Below are 25276 nucleotides of genomic sequence, written 5' to 3'. Positions count from 1 at the left end.
GTCAGTTGTTGAGGTCAGTTGTTGTCAGGGTCAGTTGTTGAGGTCAGTTGTTGTCAGAGTCAGTTGTTGAGGTCAGTTGTTGTCAGGGTCAGTTGTTGAGGTCAGTTGTTGAGGTCAGTTGTTGTCAGGGTCAGTTGTTGAGGTCAGTTGTTGTCAGGGTCAGTTGTTGTCAGGGTCAGTTGTCAGGGTCAGTTGTCAGGGTCAGTTGTTGAGGTCAGTTGTTGTCAGGGTCAGTTGTTGAGGTCAGTTGTTGTCAGGGTCAGTTGTTGTCAGGGTCCGTTGTTGTCAGGGTCAGTTGTTGAGGTCAGCTGTTGTCAGGGTCAGTTGTTCTCAGGGTCAGTTGTTGTGGTCAGTTGTTGTCAGGGTCAGTTGTTGTCAGGGTCAGTTGTTGAGGTCAGTTGTTGTCAGGGTCAGTTGGTGTCAGGGTCAGTTGTTGTCAGGGTCAGTTGTTGAGGTCAGTTGTTGTCAGGGTCAGTTGGTGTCAGGGTCAGTTGTTGTCAGGGTCAGTTGTTGAGGTCAGTTGTTGAGGTCAGTTGTTGTCAGGGTCAGTTGTTGTCAGGGTCAGTTGGTGTCAGGGTCAGTTGTTGAGGTCAGTTGTTGTCAGGGTCAGTTGTTGTCAGGGTCAGTTGTTGAGGTCAGTTGTTGAGGTCAGTTGTTGTCAGGGTCAGTTGTTGTCAGGGTCAGTTGTTGAGGTCAGTTGGTGTCAGGGTCAGTTGTTGTCAGGGTCAGTTGTTGAGGTCAGTTGTTGAGGTCAGTTGTTGTCAGGGTCAGTTGTTGAGGTCAGTTGTTGAGGTCAGTTGTTGTCAGGGTCAGTTGTTGAGGTCAGTTGTTGTCAGGGTCAGTTGTTGTCAGGGTCAGTTGTTGAGGTCAGTTGTTGTCAGGGTCAGTTGTTGAGGTCAGTTGTTGAGGTCAGTTGTTGTCAGGGTCAGTTGGTGTCAGGGTCAGTTGTTGTCAGGGTCAGTTGTTGAGGTCAGTTCTTGTCAGGGTCAGTTGTTGTCAGGGTCAGTTGGTGTCAGGGTCAGTTGTTGAGGTCAGTTGTTGTCAGGGTCAGTTGTTGTCAGAGTCAGTTGTTGAGGTCAGTTGTTGAGGTCAGTTGTTGTCAGGGTCAGTTGTTGAGGTCAGTTGTTGAGGTCAGTTGTTGTCAGGGTCAGTTGTTGAGGTCAGTTGTTGAGGTCAGTTGTTGTCAGGGTCAGTTGTTGAGGTCAGTTGTTGAGGTCAGTTGTTGTCAGGGTCAGTTGGTGTCAGGGTCAGTTGTTGAGGTCAGTTGGTGTCAGGGTCAGTTGTTGAGGTCAGTTGTTGTCAGGGTCAGTTGTTGTCAGGGTCAGTTGTTGAGGTCAGTTGTTTAGGTCAGTTGTTGTCAGGGTCAGTTGGTGTCAGGGTCAGTTGTTGTCAGGGTCAGTTGTTGAGGTCAGTTCTTGTCAGGGTCAGTTGTTGTCAGGGTCAGTTGGTGTCAGGGTCAGTTGTTGAGGTCAGTTGTTGTCAGGGTCAGTTGTTGTCAGAGTCAGTTGTTGAGGTCAGTTGTTGAGGTCAGTTGTTGTCAGGGTCAGTTGTTGAGGTCAGTTGTTGAGGTCAGTTGTTGAGGTCAGTTGTTGAGGTCAGTTGTTGTCAGGGTCAGTTGTTGAGGTCAGTTGTTGAGGTCAGTTGTTGTCAGGGTCAGTTGTTGAGGTCAGTTGGTGTCAGGGTCAGTTGTTGTCAGGGTCAGTTGTTGAGGTCAGTTGTTGTCAGGGTCAGTTGTTGAGGTCAGTTGTTGTCAGGGTCAGTTGTTGAGGTCAGTTGTTGTCAGGGTCAGTTGTTGTCAGAGTCAGTTGTTGAGGTCAGTTGTTGAAGTCAGTTGTTGTCAGGGTCAGTTGTTGAGGTCAGTTGTTGAGGTCAGTCTTTGAGGTCAGTTGTTGAGGTCAGTTGTTGTCAGGGTCAGTTGTTGAGGTCAGTTGTTGAGGTCAGTTATTGTCAGGGTCAGTTGGTGTCAGGGTCAGTTGTTGAGGTCAGTTGGTGTCAGGGTCAGTTGTTGAGGTCAGTTGTTGTCAGGGTCAGTTGTTGTCAGGGTCAGTTGTTGAGGTCAGTTGTTTAGGTCAGTTGTTGTCAGGGTCAGTTGGTGTCAGGGTCAGTTGTTGTCAGGGTCAGTTGTTGAGGTCAGTTCTTGTCAGGGTCAGTTGTTGTCAGGGTCAGTTGTTGTCAGGGTCAGTTGTTGAGGTCAGTTGTTGAGGTCAGTTGTTGAGGTCAGTTGTTGAGGTCAGTTGTTGTCAGGGTCAGTTGTTGTCAGGGTCAGTTGTTGTCAGGGTCAGTTGTCTTCAGGGTCAGTTGTTGTCAGGGTCAGTTGTTGTCAGGGTCAGTTGTTGAGGTCAGTTGTCTTCAGGGTCAGTTGTCTTCAGGGTCAGTTGTCTTCAGGGTCAGTTGTCAGGGTCAGTTGTTGAGGTCAGTTGTTGAGGTCAGTTGTTGTCAGGGTCAGTTGTTGTCAGGGTCAGTTGTTGTCAGGGTCAGTTGTTGAGGTCAGTTGTCGTCAGGGTCAGTTGTTGTCAGGGTCAGTTGTTGTCAGGGTCAGTTGTTGAGGTCAGTTGTTGTCAGGGTCAGTTGTCTTCAGGGTCAGTTTTCTTCAGGGTCAGTTGTTGTCAGGGTCAGTTGTTGTCAGGGTCAGTTGTTGAGGTCAGTTGTTGAGGTCAGTTGTTGTCAGGGTCAGTTGTTGTCAGGGTCAGTTGGTGTCAGGGTCAGTTGGTGTCAGGGTCAGTTGTTGTCAGGGTCCGTTGTTGCGGTCAGTTGTTGTCAGGGTCAGTTGTTGTCAGGGTCAGTTGTTGTCAGGGTCAGTTGTTGAGGTCAGTTGTTGAGGTCAGTTGTTGTCAGGGTCAGTTGTTGTCAGGGTCAGTTGTTGTCAGGGTCAGTTGTCTTCAGGGTCAGTTGTTGTCAGGGTCAGTTGTTGAGGTCAGTTGTCTTCAGGGTCAGTTGTCTTCAGGGTCAGTTGTCTTCAGGGTCAGTTGTCAGGGTCAGTTGTTGAGGTCAGTTGTTGAGGTCAGTTGTTGTCAGGGTCAGTTGTTGTCAGGGTCAGTTGGTGTCAGGGTCAGTTGTTGTCAGGGTCAGTTGTTGAGGTCAGTTGTTGTCAGGGTCAGTTGTTGTCAGGGTCAGTTGTTGAGGTCAGTTGTTGTCAGGGTCAGTTGTTGAGGTCAGTTGTTGTCAGGGTCAGTTGTTGTCAGGGTCAGTTGTTGTCAGGGTCAGTTGTTGAGGTCAGTTGTTGTCAGGGTCAGTTGTTGTCAGGGTCAGTTGTTGTCAGGGTCAGTTGGTGTCAGGGTCAGTTGTTGTCAGGGTCAGTTGTTGAGGTCAGTTGTTGTCAGGGTCAGTTGTTGTCAGGGTCAGTTGGTGTCAGGGTCAGTTGGTGTCAGGGTCAGTTGGTGTCAGGGTCAGTTGTTGAGGTCAGTTGTTGTCAGGGTCAGTTGTTGTCAGGGTCAGTTGTTGTCAGGGTCAGTTGTTGAGGTCAGTTGTTGTCAGGGTCAGTTGTTGTCAGGGTCAGTTGTTGTCAGGGTCAGTTGGTGTCAGGGTCAGTTGTTGTCAGGGTCAGTTGGTGTCAGGGTCAGTTGTTGTCAGGGTCAGTTGTTGAGGTCAGTTGTTGTCAGGGTCAGTTGTTGTCAGGGTCAGTTGTTGTCAGGGTCAGTTGGTGTCAGGGTCAGTTGTTGTCAGGGTCAGTTGTTGTCAGGGTCAGTTGTTGTCAGGGTCAGTTGTTGTCAGGGTCAGTTGTTGAGGTCAGTTGTTGTCAGGGTCAGTTGTTGTCAGGGTCAGTTGGTGTCAGGGTCAGTTGTTGTCAGGGTCAGTTGTTGTCAGGGTCAGTTGGTGTCAGGGTCAGTTGTTGTCAGGGTCAGTTGTTGAGGTCAGTTGTTGTCAGGGTCAGTTGTTGTCAGAGTCAATTGTTGAGGTCAGTTGTTGTCAGGGTCAGTTGGTGTCAGGGTCAGTTGTTGTCAGGGTCAGTTGGTGTCAGGGTCAGTTGTTGTCAGGGTCAGTTGTTGAGGTCAGTTGTTGTCAGGGTCAGTTGTTGTCAGGGTCAATTGTTGAGGTCAGTTGTTGTCAGGGTCAGTTGGTGTCAGGGTCAGTTGTTGTCAGGGTCAGTTGGTGTCAGGGTCAGTTGTTGTCAGGGTCAGTTGGTGAGGTCAGTTGTTGTCAGGGTCAGTTGTTGAGGTCAGTTGTTGTCAGGGTCAGTTGTTGTCAGGGTCAGTTGTTGAGGTCAGTTGAAGGGTTAAAGCTGTGATGTGTTCAGCTTTAGGAACAGAGTGTTTCAGAAACGTTCGTCCTTCTTCACATTGGGACTAAATGAACATTTGATGGTCTTGCCACCATCTTGTTTCCCCAAAGGACTGACCTTCAGACCACTGTGGCCGGCCTCTGTGCCGGATGCGGTCCAGACCAGGCCCAGGATCCCACAAGTCCACATCCCTTTCATCATCCCTCCTCGGCCGTCCAGCCCCGGGCAGCCGTCCAGCCCCGGGCAGCCATCCAGCCCCGGGCAGCCATCCAGCCCCGTGGTGGAGAAGGGCGAGGCGGGACCCCCGGGATACGTCCGCAGGGTGACGGTGCGACGAGGCTCAGAACAGTCTTCCAGAGAGCCTTTCACCGGCTTTGCTGGAGCACCAGGTGAGGGGCGGCCGAGAGGGGAGGGGAGGGGCAGCCGAGAGGGGAGGAGCCGAGAGGGGAGGGGAGGGGCAGCCGAGAGGGGAGGAGCCGAGAGGGGAGGGGAGGGGCAGCCGAGAGGGGAGGAGCCGAGAGGGGAGGGGAGGGGCAGCCGAGAGGGGAGGGGAGGGGCAGCCGAGAGGGGAGGAGCCGAGAGGGGAGGGGCTGCCGAGAGGGGAGGGGAGGAGCCGAGAGGGGAGGGGAGGGGCAGCCGAGAGGGGAGGAGCCGAGAGGGGAGGGGAGGGGCAGCCGAGAGGGGAGGAGCCGAGAGGGGAGGGGAGGGGCAGCCGAGAGGGGAGGAGCCAAGAGGGGAGGGGAGGGGCTGCCGAGAGGGGAGGAGCCAATATGGGAGGGGAGGGGCTGCCTAGAGGGGAGGAGCCGAGAGGGGAGGGGAGGGGCAGCCGAGAGGGGAGGAGTCGAGAGGGGAGGGGAGGGGCAGCCGAGAGGGGAGGAGCCAAGAGGGGAGGGGAGGGGCAGCCGAGAGGGGAGGGGAGGAGCCGAGAGGGGAGGAGCCGAGAGGGGAGGGGAGGGGCAGCCGAGAGGGGAGGAGCCGAGAGGGGAGGGGCTGCCGAGAGGGGAGGAGCCGAGAGGGGAGGGGAGGGGCAGCCGAGAGGGGAGGAGCCGAGAGGGGAGGAGCCGAGAGGGGAGGAGCTGAGAGGGTCGGGGCAGGGACCCAGGCAGACCTTCTCTCTCCCAGGTCTGCTTGGATTGTCAGCTGGATCCAAACACAGCTGGTCTGCATATTTCATCACACACACACACACACACACACACACACACACACACACACACACACACACACACACACACACACACACACACACACACACACACACACACACACACTACCAAAAACAACACTAAGAGAAAAGTGATGATGAGAAGCGCCTCCCTGTAAACAAGCTTGTGGTGATTCAGTGTGGTTTGCTGCAGGTCCTCAGTTCTGGTTCGAGTACTTTGTCCTGTTTTCCCTCATGTGTCCACGTCTTCATTCTCATCAGGGTCTTGTTGGTAGTTTGTATTTGTCCTGTTTTCCCTCATGTGTCCACGTCTTCATTCTCATCAGGGTCTTGTTGGTAGTTTGTATTTGTCCTGTTTTCCCTCATGTGTCCACGTCTTCATTCTCATCAGGGTCTTGTTGGTAGTTTGTATTTGTCCTGTTTTCCCTCATGTGTCCACGTCTTCATTCTCATCAGGGTCTTGTTGGTAGTTTGTATTTGTCCTGTTTTCCCTCATGTGTCCACGTCTTCATTCTCATCAGGGTCTTGTTGGTAGTTTGTATTTGTCCTGTTTTCCCTCATGTGTCCACGTCTTCATTCTCATCAGGGTCTTGTTGGTAGTTTGTATTTGTCCTGTTTTCCCTCATGTGTCCACGTCTTCATTCTCATCAGGGTCTTGTTGGTAGTTTGTATTTGTCCTGTTTTCCCTCATGTGTCCTCGTCTTCATTCTCATCAGGGTCTTGTTGGTAGTTTGTATTTGTCCTGTTTTCCCTCATGTGTCCACGTCTTCATTCTCATCAGGGTCTTGTTGGTAGTTTGTATTTGTCCTGTTTTCCCTCATGTGTCCACGTCTTCATTCTCATCAGGGTCTTGTTGGTAGTTTGTATTTGTCCTGTTTTCCCTCATGTGTCCACGTCTTCATTCTCATCAGGGTCTTGTTGGTAGTTTGTATTTGTTCTGTTTTCCCTCATGTGTCCACGTCTTCATTCTCATCAGGGTCTTGTTGGTAGTTTGTATTTGTCCTGTTTTCCCTCATGTGTCCACGTCTTCATTCTCATCAGGGTCTTGCTGGTAGTTTGTATTGTATTTGTCCTGTTCTCCCTCATGTGTCCACGTCTTCATTCTCATCAGGGTCTTGTTGGTAGTTTGTATTTGTCCTGTTTTCCCTCATGTGTCCACGTCTTCATTCTCATCAGGGTCTTGTTGGTAGTTTGTATTTGTCCTGTTTTCCCTCATGTGTCCACGTCTTCATTCTCATCAGGGTCTTGCTGGTAGTTTGTATTTGTCCTGTTTTCCCTCATGTGTCCACGTCTTCATTCTCATCAGGGTCTTGTTGGTAGTTTGTATTTGTCCTGTTTTCCCTCATGTGTCCACGTCTTCATTCTCATCAGGGTCTTGTTGGTAGTTTGTATTTGTCCTGTTTTCCCTCATGTGTCCACGTCTTCATTCTCATCAGGGTCTTGTTGGTAGTTTGTATTTGTCCTGTTTTCCCTCATGTGTCCACGTCTTCATTCTCATCAGGGTCTTGTTGGTAGTTTGTATTTGTCCTGTTTTCCCTCATGTGTCCACGTCTTCATTCTCATCAGGGTCTTGTTGGTAGTTTGTATTTGTCCTGTTTTCCCTCATGTGTCCACGTCTTCATTCTCATCAGGGTCTTGTTGGTAGTTTGTATTTGTCCTGTTTTCCCTCATGTGTCCACGTCTTCATTCTCATCAGGGTCTTGTTGGTAGTTTGTATTTGTCCTGTTTTCCCTCATGTGTCCACGTCTTCATTCTCATCAGGGTCTTGTTGGTAGTTTGTATTTGTCCTGTTTTCCCTCATGTGTCCACGTCTTCATTCTCATCAGGGTCTTGTTGGTAGTTTGTATTTGTCCTGTTTTCCCTCATGTGTCCACGTCTTCATTCTCATCAGGGTCTTGTTGGTAGTTTGTATTTGTCCTGTTTTCCCTCATGTGTCCACGTCTTCATTCTCATCAGGGTCTTGTTGGTAGTTTGTATTTGTCCTGTTTTCCCTCATGTGTCCACGTCTTCATTCTCATCAGGGTCTTGTTGGTAGTTTGTATTTGTCCTGTTTTCCCTCATGTGTCCACGTCTTCATTCTCATCAGGGTCTTGTTGGTAGTTTGTATTTGTCCTGTTTTCCCTCATGTGTCCACGTCTTCATTCTCATCAGGGTCTTGTTGGTAGTTTGTATTTGTCCTGTTTTCCCTCATGTGTCCACGTCTTCATTCTCATCAGGGTCTTGCTGGTAGTTTGTATTTGTGACCAGGGTTTTCATAAAGAGGATGGTTCACAGCCTGCTGGATCTCAGTCTGGACCCGTAAGGCTGAGGGGTCCAGTCCTGGTCCTGTAGGTCTGTCCCTGTTGTAACACACCTGATTGCAATCAGGGGCCTCTCATTGCGCTTTTTTACCAGCTTGATGATGACATCATCAGGAGAGCCAGGAGTGTTGAAACAGGGACACCTGGACCCCTAAGCCCCCTACACCACCATGCTGTTACCAGTAGAGCCACAAGAGGTTGTGTTGATCTCAAAAGCCCCGTTTCCACCGCACAAAGAGTGCCGGCCTAGACCGGTCTAAACCGCTCCGGTTCACGTGTCGCGACAGGAATGCGGTCTAAACCACTCCAGACCGCTCCAAAGGCCACCGCTTTTCCGCTCCCCTTCCGTTGGGGTACCAGGACCATGGAACGGGTCTGAGTTTGAGCTGCTGTCTGCTGATTGGTCAGTGATTTACGACACGCCCTCAATATTTTAATGTATCTGTGGTTTTTATTTTCCTTTTCTTTTCTTTGCTGCTCAACTTTAGTGTTTGTTGTTAAAGAGCGACTTGAGGCAGGGGGAGACCGGGGGGAGGGACTTTGCATCACGTTGGAGTTTTCTGTTAGCAGCATAGCGCTCGCCGTGGCGCTGATGTGCGTCCGGGACACGGGAGTCTGGAGCTCTCGTCTCCGGCGCTGACCGCGCTCCGGCAGCTCTGCTTCCCAGAGGCGGTCAGCGTTCTGTTCAGCCATGGTCAGTGGCGCTTTATCGCGGGGACGGACCGCGGCGCTGAGCTGCCGGACCGCGATCAGCGCCGGAGTGGAGAGCCTCCTGCGTTTGAGCAGAAAGCTCAGACTCCCGTGTCTGTGCCTCAGCCAACCGGGGGGAACGCTCCGGCCACTTACCCCGCCCCCCAGCGCTCGAGTGCGGGGCAAGTGGCCGAGCGTTCGCTCTCTCACAACAAACACGGAAGTTGCGGCTGCAGCTCTCCGCTGCAAAAAATGACTGCTGCAAAAAGTAACTTTTTTTTTTTCCGCTGCAAAAAATAACAGTGCAAAGTGGAGAATTTAAACAACAACAGAGGATTCATAAGATCTACATCTGACGACTTTCTCTTCTGTTATAATGTCACATTTCTGCGGAGCTCATAAGCCCCGCCCACTTTTCACGCTCCTCTCTGCAGTGGGGACGCGACCCAAAATTTCGGTCGGGGTCTCTATTCCGTACCGCTCCGTACCGCTCCGCTCCGCCCCGGCACTTGTGTGCGGTGGAGACGGGGCTAAAGCAAAGGAAACATGTGGGTGTGAGTGTGAGCCGGCCTCACCAACGTCTCTTCACCTGCAGCTCCTGCAGAAGCACAGAGGGCCTGGACCTCCACCCAGCACACACCGGGGGACGCTCCAGGTCCTGGCCTTCCTCCTGCAGCCACAGCAAGGAGGGGGGCCTGGACCTCCACCCAGCACACACCGGGGGACGCTCCAGGTACTGGCCTTCCTCCTGCAGCCACAGCAAGGAGACGTTCTGGCTGCAGTGCAGTAATCAAAGTGTGTGTGTGTGTGTGTGCAGTGGACAGTCCGGACCAGTACTCCTTCTCTGCTGGCCTCACTCAGCAGCCCTTCACCGGGGACTTCGGCATCATCCGCTTTAACAGGGTCCTGCTCAACGACGGGGGGCACTACAACCCCCACACAGGTACACACACACAATTCATTAACAACACCTTCCAGTGTCGCTACAACCCCCAAACAGGTACACACACACAATTCATTAACAACACCTTCCAGTGTCGCTACAACCCCCACACAGGTACACACACACAATTCATTAACAACACCTTCCAGTGTCGCTACAACCCCCACACAGGTACACACACACAATTCATTAACAACACCTTCCAGTGTCACTACAACCCCCACACAGGTACACACACACAATTCATTAACAACACCTTCCAGTGGCACTACAACCCCCACACAGGTACACACACACAATTCATTAACAACACCTTCCAGTGTCGCTACAACCCCCACACAGGTACACACACACAATTCATTAACAACACCTTCCAGTGGCACTACAACCCCCACACAGGTACACACACACAATTCATTAACAACACCTTCCAGTGTCGCTACAACCCCCACACAGGTACACACACACAATTCATTAACAACACCTTCCAGTGTCGCTACAACCCCCACACAGGTACACACACACAATTCATTAACAACACCTTCCAGTGTCGCTACAACCCCCACACAGGTACACACACACAATTCATTAACAACACCTTCCAGTGTCGCTACAACCCCCACACAGGTACACACACACAATTCATTAACAACTCCTTCCAGTGGCACTACAACCCCCACACAGGTACACACACACAATTCATTAACAACACCTTCCAGTGGCACTACAACCCCCACACAGGTACACACACACAATTCATTAACAACACCTTCCAGTGTCACTGCAACCCCCACACAGGTACGCACACACAATTCATTAACAACACCTTCCAGTGTCACTGCAACCCCCACACAGGTACACACACACAATTCATTAACAACACCTTCCAGTGTCGCTACAACCCCCACACAGGTACACACACACAATTCATTAACAACACCTTCCAGTGGCACTACAACCCCCACACAGGTACACACACACAATTCATTAACAACACCTTCCAGTGTCGCTACAACCCCCACACAGGTACACACACACAATTCATTAACAACACCTTCCAGTGTCGCTACAACCCCCACACAGGTACACACACACAATTCATTAACAACACCTTCCAGTGTCGCTACAACCCCCACACAGGTACACACACACAATTCATTAACAACACCTTCCAGTGTCGCTACAACCCCCACACAGGTACACACACACAATTCATTAACAACACCTTCCAGTGGCACTACAACCCCCACACAGGTACACACACACAATTCATTAACAACACCTTCCAGTGGCACTACAACCCCCACACAGGTACACACACACAATTCATTAACAACACCTTCCAGTGGCACTACAACCCCCACACAGGTACACACACACAATTCATTAACAACACCTTCCAGTGGCACTACAACCCCAACACAGGTACACACACACAATTCATTAACAACACCTTCCAGTGGCACTACAAACCCACACAGGTACACACACACAATTCATTAACAACACCTTCCAGTGGCACTGCAACCCCCACACAGGTACACACACACAATTCATTAACAACACCTTCCAGTGGCACTACAACCCCCACACAGGTACACACACACAATTCATTAACAACACCTTCCAGTGGCACTACAAACCCACACAGGTACACACACACACGCACACACAATTCATTAACAACACCTTCCAGTGTCACTACAACCCCCACACAGGTACACACACACAATTCATTAACAACACCTTCCAGTGGCACTACAAACCCACACAGGTACACACACACACACACACACACACACAATTCATTAACAACACCTTCCAGTGTCACTACAACCCCCACACAGGTACACACACACACACACACACACACAATTCATTAACAACACCTTCCAGTGGCACTACAACCCCCACACAGGTACACGCACACAATTCATTAACAACACCTTCCAGTGTCGCTACAACCCCCACACAGGTACACACACACAATTCATTAACAACACCTTCCAGTGTCACTACAACCCCCACACAGGTACACACACACAATTCATTAACAACACCTTCCAGTGGCACTACAACCCCCACACAGGTACACACACACAATTCATTAACAACACCTTCCAGTGGCACTACAAACCCACACAGGTACACACACACACGCACACACAATTCATTAACACCTTCCAGTGTCACTACAACCCCCACACAGGTACACACACACAATTCATTAACAACACCTTCCAGTGGCACTACAAACCCACACAGGTACACACACACACACACACACACAATTCATTAACAACACCTTCCAGTGTCACTACAACCCCCACACAGGTACACACACACACACACACACACACAATTCATTAACAACACCTTCCAGTGGCACTACAACCCCCACACAGGTACACGCACACAATTCATTAACAACACCTTCCAGTGTCGCTACAACCCCCACACAGGTACACACACACAATTCATTAACAACACCTTCCAGTGTCACTACAACCCCCACACAGGTACACACACACAATTCATTAACAACACCTTCCAGTGGCACTACAACCCCCACACAGGTACACACACACACACACACACACACACACAATTCATTAACAACACCTTCCAGTGTCACTACAACCCCCACACAGGTACACACACACAATTCATTAACAACACCTTCCAGTGTCACTACAACCCCCACACAGGTACACACACACAATTCATTAACAACACCTTCCAGTGTCACTACAACCCCCACACAGGTACACACACACAATTCATTAACAACACCTTCCAGTGTCGCTACAACCCCCACACAGGTACACACACACACACAATTCATTAACAACACCTTCCAGTGTCACTACAACCCCCACACAGGTACACACACACAATTCATTAACAACACCTTCCAGTGGCACTACAACCCCCACACAGGTACACACACACAATTCATTAACAACACCTTCCAGTGGCACTACAACCCCCACACAGGTACACACACACAATTCATTAACAACACCTTCCAGTGGCACTACAAACCCACACAGGTACACACACACACACACACACAATTCATTAACAACACCTTCCAGTGTCACTACAACCCCCACACAGGTACACACACACACACAGGTACACACACACACACACACACACACACAAACACACACACACACACACACGCACACACACACACACTAACACATCCAGTGTCACTCTATGTTTAAAACTGATTTTCCGGGCCGAACATAACAAATGTAACAAATATACTGACTTTATAACAACAACAGCAGAAGAGACAAGACTAATAGCTTCTAATGTGACAAGTTGATCAGGAACATCTGGTTTCATCTGGACATGAGACAGAGGATGGACATGAGACTGAGGTTGGACATGAGACTGTGAGGTTGGACATGAGACTGAGGATGGACATGAGACTGAGTGGTTGGACATGAGACTGTGAGGTTGGACATGAGACTGAGGATGGACATGAGACTGAGTGGTTGGAAATGAGCCTGAGAGGTTGGACATGAGACTGAGGTTGGACATGAGACTGAGTGGTTGGACATGAGACTGAGGTATGGACATGAGACTGTGAGGTTGGACATGAGCCTGTGGTTGGACATGAGACTGTGAGGTTGGACATGAGACTGAGGATGGACATGAGACTGAGGATGGACATGAGACTGAGATTGGACATGAGACATGAACCTGAGGATGGACATGAGACAGAGGTTGGACATGAGACTGAGGATGGACATGAGACTGAGATTGGACATGAGACATGAACATGAGGATGGACATGAGACAGAGGTTGGACATGAGCCTGAGAGGATGGACATCAGACTGAGGATGGACATGCGACTGAGGTTGGACATGAGACAGAGGATGGACATGAGACAGAGGTTGGACATGAGACTGAGGATGGACATGAGACTGAGATTGGACATGAGACATGAACCTGAGGATGGACATGAGACAGAGGTTGGACATGAGCCTGAGAGGATGGACATCAGACTGAGGATGGACATGAGACTGAGGTTGGACATGAGACAGAGGATGGACATGAGACTGAGGATGGACATGAGACAGAGGATGGACATGAGACAGAGGATGGACATGAGACTGAGGTTGGACATGAGACTGTGAGGTTGGACATGAGACTGAGGATGGACATGAGACTGAGTGGTTGGACATGAGACTGTGAGGTTGGACATGAGACTGAGGATGGACATGAGACTGAGTGGTTGGAAATGAGCCTGAGAGGTTGGACATGAGACTGAGGTTGGACATGAGACTGAGGATGGACATGAGACTGAGGATGGACATGAGACTGAGATTGGACATGAGACATGAACCTGAGGATGGACATGAGACAGAGGATGGACATGAGACTGAGGATGGACATGAGACAGAGGATGGACATGAGACAGAGGTTGGACATGAGCCTGAGAGGATGGACATCAGACTGAGGATGGACATGCGACTGAGGTTGGACATGAGACAGAGGATGGACATGAGACAGAGGTTGGACATGAGACTGAGGATGGACATGAGACTGAGATTGGACATGAGACATGAACCTGAGGATGGACATGAGACAGAGGTTGGACATGAGCCTGAGAGGATGGACATCAGACTGAGGATGGACATGAGACTGTGAGGTTGGACATGAGACTGAGGATGGACATGAGACTGAGGATGGACATGAGACTGAGATTGGACATGAGACATGAACCTGAGGATGGACATGAGACAGAGGATGGACATGAGACTGAGGATGGACATGAGACAGAGGATGGACATGAGACAGAGGTTGGACATGAGCCTGAGAGGATGGACATCAGACTGAGGATGGACATGCGACTGAGGTTGGACATGAGACAGAGGATGGACATGAGACAGAGGTTGGACATGAGACTGAGGATGGACATGAGACTGAGATTGGACATGAGACATGAACCTGAGGATGGACATGAGACAGAGGTTGGACATGAGCCTGAGAGGATGGACATCAGACTGAGGATGGACATGAGACTGAGGTTGGACATGAGACAGAGGATGGACATGAGACTGAGGATGGACATGAGACAGAGGATGGACATGAGACAGAGGATGGACATGAGACTGAGGTTGGACATGAGACTGAGAGGTTGGACATGAGACTGAGGATGGACATGAGACTGAGTGGTTGGACATGAGACTGTGAGGTTGGACATGAGACTGAGGATGGACATGAGACTGAGTGGTTGGAAATGAGCCTGAGAGGTTGGACATGAGACTGAGGTTGGACATGAGACTGAGTGGTTGGACATGAGACTGAGGTATGGACATGAGACTGTGAGGTTGGACATGAGCCTGTGGTTGGACATGAGACTGTGAGGTTGGACATGAGACTGAGGATGGACATGAGACTGAGGATGGACATGAGACTGAGATTGGACATGAGACATGAACCTGAGGATGGACATGAGACAGAGGTTGGACATGAGACTGAGGATGGACATGAGACTGAGATTGGACATGAGACATGAACATGAGGATGGACATGAGACAGAGGTTGGACATGAGCCTGAGAGGATGGACATCAGACTGAGGATGGACATGCGACTGAGGTTGGACATGAGACAGAGGATGGACATGAGACTGAGGATGGACATGAGACAGAGGATGGACATGAGACTGTGAGGTTGGACATGAGCCTGAGAGATTGGACATGAGACTGAGGTTGGACATGAGACAGAGGTTGGACATGAGACAGAGGATGGACATGAGACTGAGGTTGGACATGAGACAGAGGATGGACATGAGACAGAGGATGGACATGAGACTGAGGTTGGACATGAGACAGAGGATGGACATGAGACAGAGGTTGGACATGAGCCTGAGAGGATGGACATGAGACAGAGGATGGACATGAGCCTGAGAGGTTGGACATGAGACAGAGGATGGACATGAGACAGAGGATGGACATGAGACAGAGGATGGACATGAGACTGAGGTTGGACATGAGACAGAGGATGGACATGAGACTGAGGATGGACATGAGACAGAGGTTGGACATGAGCCTGAGAGGATGGACATGAGACAGAGGATGGACATGAGACTGAGGTTGGACATGAGACAGAGGATGGACATGAGACTGAGGATGGACATGAGACAGAGGTTGGACATGAGCCTGAGAGGATGGACATGAGACAGAGGATGGACATGAGACTGAGGTTGGACATGAGACAGAGGATGGACATGAGACAGAGGATGGACATGAGCCTGAGAGGTTGGACATGAGACAGAGGATGGACATGAGACAGAGGATGGACATGAGACTGAGGTTGGACATGAGACAGAGGTTGGACATGAGACAGAGGATGGACATGAGACAGAGGATGGACATGAGACTGAGGTTGGACATGAGACAGAGGATGGACATGAGACAGAGGATGGACATGAGACTGAGGTTGGACATGAGACAGAGGATGGACATGAGACTGAGATTGGACATGAGACATGAACCTGAGGATGGACATGAGACAGAGGTTGGACATGAGCCTGAGAGGATGGACATCAGACTGAGGATGGACATGAGACTGAGGTTGGACATGAGACTGAGGTTGGACATGAGACTGAGGATGGACATGAGACAGAGGATGGACATGAGACAGAGGATGGACATGAGACAGAGGTTGGACATGAGCCTGAGAGGATGGACATGAGACAGAGGATGGACATGAGACTGAGGTTGGACATGAGACTGATGTTGGACATGAGACAGAGGATGGACATGAGACAGAGGATGGACATGAGACTGAGTGGTTGGACATGAGCCTGAGAGGTTGGACATGAGACTGAGGTTGGACATGAGACAGAGGTTGGATGTCAGCGTCAGTCTTTGCACCAACAGGTTGAATGATTTGTCTCCCAGGGACGTTCAGTGTTCCGGTGGACGGACGGTACCTGGTCTCCGGCGTGTTGACGGCCCGGCAGGGGGACCATGTGGACGCCGTGCTGTCCGTGTCCAACCGCAGCGTGCAGCGGCTGCGCAGCCTGGGGGGGCCGGCGGGGCCGCGGTGTGGTTGCGGGGACACGGTGTCCTTCGGCCTGGTCCTGCCCCTGAGGAAAGGGGAGCGTGTGGGACTTGTGCGGACCGGAGGACAGCTGGCCACCACCGAGGCCCGGGAGGTCCTGTCCACCTTCAGCGCCGTCCTGCTGTACAGCAGATAGCTGCCGTGGGACAGGAGGGACACTGTGGCCTTGTCCCCTGTGGCCTTGTCCCCGCCAGAACTCCAGCAGCCGGACTCTAATAGAACTGAACCCTACTCACAGTTTTCCTCCGGCGGACATTTGTGTAAATGTACTGAGCCTGAGAGTCTCACCAGACCACCCAGACCAGACCACCCAGACCACCCAGACCAGACCACCCAGACCACCCAGACCACCCAGACCAGACCACCCAGACCACCCAGACCACCCAGACCAGACCACCCAGACCACCCAGACCAGACCACCCAGACCAGACCACCCAGACCAGACCAGACCTGGACCACGGCGCCCCCCGGAGCTCCAGACCAGACCTGGACCACGGCGCCCCCAGGAGCTCCAGACCAGACCTGGACCACGGCGCCCCCCGGAGCTCCAGACCAGACCTGGACCACGGCGCCCCCCGGAGCTCCAGACCAGACCTGGACCACGGCGCCCCCCGGAGCTCCAGACCAGACCTGGACCACGGCGCCCCCCGGAGCTCCAGACCAGACCTGGACCACGGCGCCCCCAGGAGCTCCAGACCAGACCTGGACCACGGCGCCCCCCGGAGCTCCAGACCAGACCTGGACCACGGCGCCCCCCGGAGCTCCAGACCAGACCTGGACCACGGCGCCCCCCGGAGCTCCAGACCAGACCTGGACCACGGCGCCCCCCGGAGCTCCAGACCAGACCTGGACCACGGCGCCCCCCGGAGCTCCAGACCAGACCTGGACCACGGCGCCCCCCGGAGCTCCAGACCAGACCTGGACCACGGCGCCCCCCGGAGCTCCAGACCAGACCTGGACCACGGCGCCCCCCGGAGCTCCAGACCAGACCTGGACCACGGCGCCCCCCGGAGCTCCAGACCGGCTCCTAAAGGTCAAGACAAACACAAATAAAGTGAAATGTTTCTGAAGACCGCAGCTTTAGTCCTCCACTCTATCTGGTCTGAACGGAGCAAACTGAACTACTGACGTCCTCCAAAGCTGTGGAGCCATGTGGCTCACTTTTCCTTGAGTCTCAACAGATTCACCTCCAGCTGAGAGAGAAGTCAGTTAAATATATATATAAAGACATGTTTATTTACATAGAAGTCAGTGGAAGTTTCATGGAACCACAACAGAGAGACTGTAGAGCCACTACAGGGGGAGTGAAGGCACACTGGCTGCAGAGCCGCGAGAGAGGAACTGTGGAGCCACGTGGCTGCAGAGTGAGAAGATGCTGGACCAGGCTCCTCAGCCACTGGCTGCAGAGCCGCGACAGAGGAACTGTGGAGCCACGTGGCTGCAGAGCCGCGACAGAGGAACTGTGGAGCCACTGGCTGCAGAGCCGCGACAGAGGAACTGTGGAGCCACTGGCTGCAGAGCCGCGACAGAGGAACTGTGGAGCCACTGGCTGCAGAGCCGCGACAGAGGAACTGTGGAGCCACTGGCTGCAGAGCCGCGACAGAGGAACTGTGGAGCCACGTGGCTGCAGAGCCGCGACAGAGGAACTGTGGAGCCACGTGGCTGCAGAGCCGCGACAGAGGAACTGTGGAGCCATGTGGCTGCAGAGCCGCGACAGAGGAACTGTGGAGCCACGTGGCTGCAGAGCCGCGACAGAGGAACTGTGGAGCCATGTGGCTGCAGAGCCGCGACAGAGGAACTGTGGAGCCACGTGGCTGCAGCAGCAGATGTTTCGACACCAACACGGTTCAGAAAGGTCTTTTCTTCTTGGGAAACAGTTGCATGGTGTCAATTTCAGCTTCAAGTATCTGAGCGAGTGCGACCTTTACACTTTGTACTTCTTCTTATGAAAGGTTTGATTATTTTTCACATTTTATATGATCTGAGAACTTAAAAGTGTTTTTGCATCATCTTTAAAAGTTGTGATCCATTAAAATCAGCTTTAACTTATTGGAATTAAAATACTATACGTCCACTCAGTACGAAATGTTCATGGAGTCCCAGTCAGTTTCACCCACATATTTCTTTTCATGTCATGTTTCTTAGAGGAACAAAATACAAACATTTGAATGAAAACCAGAAAATAAATGCTACAAATGAACCAGTGTTGAAGTGAATTATTGACATGTCAGACTGTGAAAATAAAAACGATACCATTTTTATGTGGTACAAGAAATACATTTATGGCACATATAGAGCAGCCTGCAAATACCAGCAATCCCTCTCTGTGGCGTAATACCATGGTATCTAAAGGGCGAAACAGGTTATATAAATGAGTATTTGATGTTACGCCATTGAGAAAATCATTTAGAGCAGGTCAATATTTATAACTTTGAGCTTGTCCACAGGTCAATGAATGTATAAACTATAAATCACTGACATACAGCAGCTGCAGATTTTAAATGTGTTTAAAATGTTTCTTCTCTATTAAAAGTACTTTTAAGAGCTGAAGTTGTGTTGAAGGTGAAATAAGGAGCCTTGTGGAGGAGCAAGGTGGTGTGGCTCCTGCCAGGACCATACTGTAACTGTAGGGTCTGAACTCACCACTGCCACACATCCTGAGAGGGACTTCTGTCTGCCCAACCTTGCCTCTGGGCTGCAGAAGAAGGAAACACAGACCAATGAAGTCACTGTGAACTTTATTCAGTAGAAACGCCCAGAGCTGAGTCTTCTCTCCTTCATACAACCACTTTGTTCTTGAAACATACTTCTATACAAGTCAAACAGAGCATACTTTTGTTTTTTACTCTTTGTTAGACGTGATTGAGCAGCAAGCATTACATCCCAACAGAACCACAGTTTCACTAATGATCACACACTTGTGAAAGAAAGAGCAAGAGAAAAGGCATCAGACAGAAGAAACGCATCTTAAATACACAACATCTTATTTAGTACAGATCCAGAAGAAGCGGTGTGATTCTTTCACACAGGATGTTTTACTTTCATAGAAAGAATGGAAGTCCTTTACTGACTAAGACAAATCTATTAGGAGTTTCAGAAGGATTTTTCTGCAGGTTCCAGGTGGAATATTTTGTGTCGCCGTAGCGGTCCGTTTCCAGTCCAGCAACTTTCACAGCAAAATCACATTTTATTTCCTCCACCAAATAAAACCTCTCACCTGCTTTATTCTTCATCTGTAACGTTTTGAGTAGTTTCACTATATTCACCAAAACTGAGACTTACGCTGCAGCTATACAATGTTAGAATTACAACAACATTTTCTACCTTTTCAACATACATTAAACATGCAGATAAACCAGAATGATTCCCAGTGAGGCTTTGATTTGGTCCATGTTGAAATACATTTACCTTTTAAATGATGTTTTTGGAGCTATGTGTTTAATAAGTGCTGGGTTATGAATGGAAGGCAGCAGTCAGGTGGCGAAAGGTTTCGACTTCAACTAATATCACATTTACTGAAAAATAAACAGCCTTTTGCAGTGTGCTGTGCAATGAAGTTAAAAATGTTTATTTACAAATAATTTAGTGGAATCTTCATGCTGTTGCTACGGTGCAGCTGTAGAGCCGGAGGTTCTCACCTCAGATGTTTCCAGGAGCTTCAGGACTGAGGCCAGTGGAGACAGTGACAGTGACTCGTCACGCCTCCCTGTGGTTCAAAGTGGCACTACAGAAGCGCGAGCAGTGCACAATGGAGCAATTTATCCCTCCATTAGCTTCCAGTCTCTTGGTAAAGTGGACGTGTTGCCCGTCAACAAATGGGAAAGTCTCCACCTCCTCACCATGTCTTCATGAAACCAAAACATGAGATTTAACAAGCATTTCCATCCACACACATTGGACACTCATATGTAGCCTCTCCAACAGGGAAGCCAAACCTGCACAGCAGGAGGCCCAGAGGAGACACTGCTGTTCCAGATGTGTCCTCTAGGGAGCACACTACCACACTGTGAGGAGGGAGGCGTGGATTCAGATGTCACAGACGGAAACTTCAACATGATTCACTTAGTTTAGCTGAAATATTTTCAACTTTGATATTATTTCTGAAGTAATTTGCAGTAAACTTTCCATAGTTGTACCTCTGCACTGAAACAATTGAAGCTGTATAAAACTTTCTATATATATCATCCTGCAGGTCCTGATGGACTAAACGGTCACGTGTCTTCGTATCAGGACATGTGCTGCAGTAGAAAGAAGCCGGACCAGCAGGAGTGAATGATCCTCTGGAGTCCACGTCTGGTCTTCTGAAAGTGTCAGAGGGACTCGCTGCACCCTATTGTGGCAGAAAGTGACGGAAAACCAACATCACAATTGTGCTTGTTGTTGAACTTTTCATGAAATGGTTGTCGTGGATTAGTGTGTGTTGTGGGACGCCTCTTCTCTCCATGACACATTCAGACTGAAGGTATTCCCTCTGATGAACCCACACAGCAGCTGTGAGCAGATGATGAAATCATCAGTAAACACAGCAGGAGATGTTGAGGAGTTACCCCATCACTTCTACAAACAATGACGGCGTTAACAGATAGAACATTGAGAAATATGAACAGGAAGCTGCTTCATGTTGGTTTAAAGAGTTAGCCAGTGAATATGAACAAGGTTCAGATCAGTGCAGTGAACATGAGCAGCTCTCCGTCATGCTTCTGGGACACAGGGTGACTGAGAGACTGACCTGGGGGTCAGAGCAGCCGGTCCAGGTCCATCTCGGGGATGGGCTGCCTCCAGTAGCAGAAGGAGCTGAACTCTGGCAGGACGAAGGCCTGGTTCTGCTCTTTGCTCAGCAGAGGAAACACGTGTTCCACCAGCTCACTCAGCCGGCCGTAACTGGAGAAGGAACACCGTCAGCCGTCAGCGACGCGACAACATCTCAACAGTCGCTACACAGATCCAGGTCCAAAGCCCTCTGGAGTGGATGGAACTTAAGATAAAGGACAAACTACACATTCAGGATGGATTTCAACCTGTGACAGTCCGTCTGGTGAAGCAATGATCATGTTTGTGATGAGAACTAAATGTCGCTGGTCCTGGAGAAGTCAAAGGTTTGACAAAATATAGACTTTGATGAATTGTTAGTCATTGTGACGTAGGCCTGGACAATAAACCAAAAATATGCCGGGACTGAAATTTAGGAAAATCACCAAGGCCATTTGACCCATGTCGGTTTATTCAGTGTTTAAAAAAGAAAAAGCAAAGAAAGGTTGGTTTTGAGTGTGTAGGTCGCCTGTCCCTTTAAGACGCTGTACTGCATGAGAGACGTGACTCCACCCATCTCGTCTGTAACAACGATGGAGAGAGGAGGTGATGGAGAGAGGAGGTGATGGAGAGAGGAGGTGATGGAGGAGGTGATGGAGAGAGGAGGTGATGGAGAGAGGAGGTGATAGAGAGACGAGGTGATGGAGAGAGGAGGTGATGGAGAGACGAGGTGATGGAGAGAGGAGGTGATGGAGAGAGGAGGTGATGGAGAGAGTAGGTGATGGAGAGAGGAGGTGATGGAGGAGGTGATGGAGAGAGGAGGTGATGGAGAGAGGTGATGGAGGAGGTGATGGAGAGAGGAGGTGATGGAGAGAGGAGGTGATGGAGAGAGGAGGTGATGGAGGAGGTGATGGAGAGAGGAGGTGATGGAGAGAGGAGGTGATGGAGGAGGTGATGGAGAGAGGAGGTGATGGAGAGAGGAGGTGATGGAGAGAGGAGGTGATGGAGAGAGGAGGTGATGGAGAGAGGAGGTGCGGGAGAGAGGAGGTGCTGGAGAGAGGAGGTGATGGAGAGGAGGTGATGGAGAGAGGAGGTGATGGAGGGACGAGGTGATGGAGGGACGAGGTGATGGAGAGGAGGTGATGGAGAGAGGAGATGGAGAGAGGAGGTGATGGAGAGACGAGGTGATGGAGGATGGTGATGGAGAGACGAGGTGATGGAGAGAGGAGATGGAGAGAGGAGGTGATGAGAGAGGAGGTGATGAGAGAGGAGGTGATGGAGGAGATGATGGAGGGACGAGGTGATGGAGAGAGGAGGTGATGGAGAGAGGAGGTGATGGAGAGAGGAGGTGCTGGAGAGAGGAGGTGATGGAGAGAGGAGGTGCTGGAGAGAGGAGGTGATGGAGAGAGGAGGTGATGGAGGAGGTGATGGAGAGAGGAGGTGCTGGAGAGAGGAGGTGATGGAGAGAGGAGGTGATGGAGGAGGTGATGGAGAGAGGAGGTGATGGAGGAGGTGATGGAGAGAGGAGGTGATGGAGAGAGTAGGTGATGGAGAGAGGAGGTGATGGAGAGAGGAGGTGATGGAGAGAGGAGGTGATGGAGAGAGGAGGTGCGGGAGAGAGGAGGTGCTGGAGAGAGGAGGTGATGGAGAGAGGAGGTGATGGAGAGGAGGTGATGGAGAGAGGAGGTGATGGAGGGACGAGGTGATGGAGGGACGAGGTGATGGAGAGGAGGTGATGGAGAGAGAAGATGGAGAGAGGAGGTGATGGAGAGAGGAGGTGATGGAGAGAGGAGGTGCTGGAGAGAGGAGGTGATGGAGAGAGGAGGTGCTGGAGAGAGGAGGTGATGGAGAGAGGAGGTGATGGAGGAGGTGATGGAGAGAGGAGGTGCTGGAGAGAGGAGGTGATGGAGAGAGGAGGTGATGGAGGAGGTGATGGAGAGAGGAGGTGATGGAGGAGGTGATGGAGAGAGGAGGTGATGGAGAGAGTAGGTGATGGAGAGAGGAGGTGATGGAGAGAGGAGGTGATGGAGAGAGGAGGTGATGGAGAGAGGAGGTGCGGGAGAGAGGAGGTGCTGGAGAGAGGAGGTGATGGAGAGAGGAGGTGATGGAGAGGAGGTGATGGAGAGAGGAGGTGATGGAGGGACGAGGTGATGGAGGGACGAGGTGATGGAGAGGAGGTGATGGAGAGAGAAGATGGAGAGAGGAGGTGATGGAGAGACGAGGTGATGGAGAGACGAGGTGATGGAGGATGGTGATGGAGAGACGAGGTGATGGAGAGAGGAGGTGATGGAGGAGGTGATGGAGAGAGGAGGTGATGGAGAGAGGAGGTGATGGAGGTGATGGAGAGAGGAGGTGCTGGAGAGAGGAGGTGCTGGAGAGAGGAGGTGCTGGAGAGAGGAGGTGATGGAGAGAGGAGGTGCTGGAGAGAGGAGGTGATGGAGAGAGGAGGTGCTGGAGAGAGGAGGTGATGGAGAGAGGAGGTGATGGAGAGAGGAGGTGCTGGAGAGAGGAGGTGATGGAGAGAGGAGGTGATGGAGAGAGGAGGTGATGGAGAGAGGAGGTGATGGAGAGACGAGGTGATGGAGGGACGAGGTGATGGAGAGAGGAGGTGATGGAGGGACGAGGTGATGGAGAGAGGAGGTGATGGAGAGAGGAGGTGATGGAGAGACGAGGTGCTGGAGAGAGGAGGTGATGGAGAGAGGTGATGGAGGGACGAGGTGATGGAGAGAGGAGGTGATGGAGAGAGGAGGTGCTGGAGAGAGGAGGTGATGGAGAGAGGAGGTGATGGAGAGAGGAGGTGATGGAGAGAGGAGGTGATGGAGAGAGGAGGTGATGGAGAGAGGAGGTGATGAGAGAGGAGGTGATGGAGAGAGGAGGTGATGGAGGAGGTGATGGAGAGAGGAGGTGATGGAGAGAGGAGGTGATGGAGGGACGAGGTGATGGAGAGAGGAGGTGATGGAGGGACGAGGTGATGGAGAGAGGAGGTGATGGAGAGAGGAGGTGATGGAGAGAGGAGGTGCTGGAGAGAGGAGGTGCTGGAGAGAGGAGGTGCTGGAGAGAGGTGATGGAGGGAGGTGATGGAGAGAGGAGGTGCTGGAGAGAGGAGGTGCTGGAGAGAGGAGGTGATGGAGAGAGGAGGTGATGGAGAGAGGAGGTGCTGAGAGAGGAGGTGCTGAGAGAGGAGGTGCTGGAGAGAGGAGGTGATGGAGAGAGGAGGTGCTGGAGAGAGGAGGTGCTGGAGAGAGGAGGTGATGGAGAGAGGAGGTGATGGAGGAGGTGATGGAGAGAGGAGGTGATGGAGGAGGTGATGGAGAGAGGAGGTGATGGAGAGAGTAGGTGATGGAGAGAGTAGGTGATGGAGAGAGGAGGTGATGGAGAGAGGAGGTGATGGAGAGAGGAGGTGATGGAGAGAGGAGGTGATGGAGAGAGGAGGTGCTGGAGAGAGGAGGTGATGGAGAGAGGAGGTGATGGAGAGGAGGTGATGGAGAGAGGAGGTGATGGAGGGACGAGGTGATGGAGGGACGAGGTGATGGAGAGGAGGTGATGGAGAGAGAAGATGGAGAGAGGAGGTGATGGAGAGACGAGGTGATGGAGAGACGAGGTGATGGAGGATGGTGATGGAGAGACGAGGTGATGGAGAGAGGAGGTGATGGAGGAGGTGATGGAGAGAGGAGGTGATGGAGAGAGGAGGTGATGGAGGTGCTGGAGAGAGGAGGTGCTGGAGAGAGGAGGTGCTGGAGAGAGGAGGTGATGGAGAGAGGAGGTGCTGGAGAGAGGAGGTGATGGAGAGAGGAGGTGCTGGAGAGAGGAGGTGCTGGAGAGAGGAGGTGATGGAGAGAGGAGGTGATGGAGAGAGGAGGTGATGGAGAGAGGAGGTGATGGAGAGAGGAGGTGATGGAGAGACGAGGTGATGGAGGGACGAGGTGATGAGAGAGGAGGTGATGGAGGGACGAGGTGATGGAGAGAGGAGGTGATGGAGAGAGGAGGTGATGGAGAGACGAGGTGCTGGAGAGAGGAGGTGATGGAGAGAGGTGATGGAGGGACGAGGTGATGGAGAGAGGAGGTGATGGAGAGAGGAGGTGCTGGAGAGAGGAGGTGATGGAGAGAGGAGGTGATGAG

The 25276-nt window shown here is 51.3% G+C and overlaps 2 protein-coding genes across 7 annotated transcripts in view; one reads left to right on the top strand and one right to left on the bottom strand.

Annotated features, from left to right (window-relative positions):
- The window catches only part of emilin2a (elastin microfibril interfacer 2a), a 35614-nt gene extending 17006 nt beyond the window's left edge, over positions 1–18608 (top strand). The window contains exons 5-8 of one of the 2 annotated variants that reach the window (XM_080503194.1): positions 4330–4608; positions 8970–9107; positions 9192–9317; positions 16246–18608. In XM_080503194.1, coding sequence (XP_080359320.1) covers positions 4330–4608; positions 8970–9107; positions 9192–9317; positions 16246–16544 — 842 coding nt within the window. In that variant the 3' untranslated portion in view covers positions 16545–18608. The remainder of the gene's footprint in view (positions 1–4329; positions 4609–8969; positions 9108–9191; positions 9318–16245) is intronic. The other variant, XM_080503195.1, reaches the window with a different exon arrangement.
- Positions 18609–19139: 531 nt separating this feature from the next.
- The window catches only part of lpin2 (lipin 2), a 46041-nt gene continuing 39904 nt past the window's right edge, over positions 19140–25276 (bottom strand). For 3 of the 5 annotated variants that reach the window (XM_080504008.1, XM_080504011.1, XM_080504013.1), the window contains exons 20-21: positions 21138–21289; positions 19140–20899 (exon numbers count right to left, since the gene is read on the bottom strand). In XM_080504008.1, the coding sequence (XP_080360134.1) occupies positions 21145–21289 (145 nt within the window). In that variant the 3' untranslated portion in view covers positions 19140–20899; positions 21138–21144. Of the gene's footprint in view, positions 20900–21137; positions 21290–25276 lie in introns of those variants that run through there. The other 2 variants (XM_080504012.1, XM_080504009.1) reach the window with 2 other exon arrangements.

The sequence above is a fragment of the Blennius ocellaris genome (genome assembly GCF_963422515.1).
Source record: "Blennius ocellaris genome assembly, chromosome: 10".
Lineage (NCBI taxonomy): Eukaryota > Metazoa > Chordata > Actinopteri > Blenniiformes > Blenniidae > Blennius > Blennius ocellaris.
This window is presented reverse-complemented; position numbering and strand designations above follow the sequence as displayed.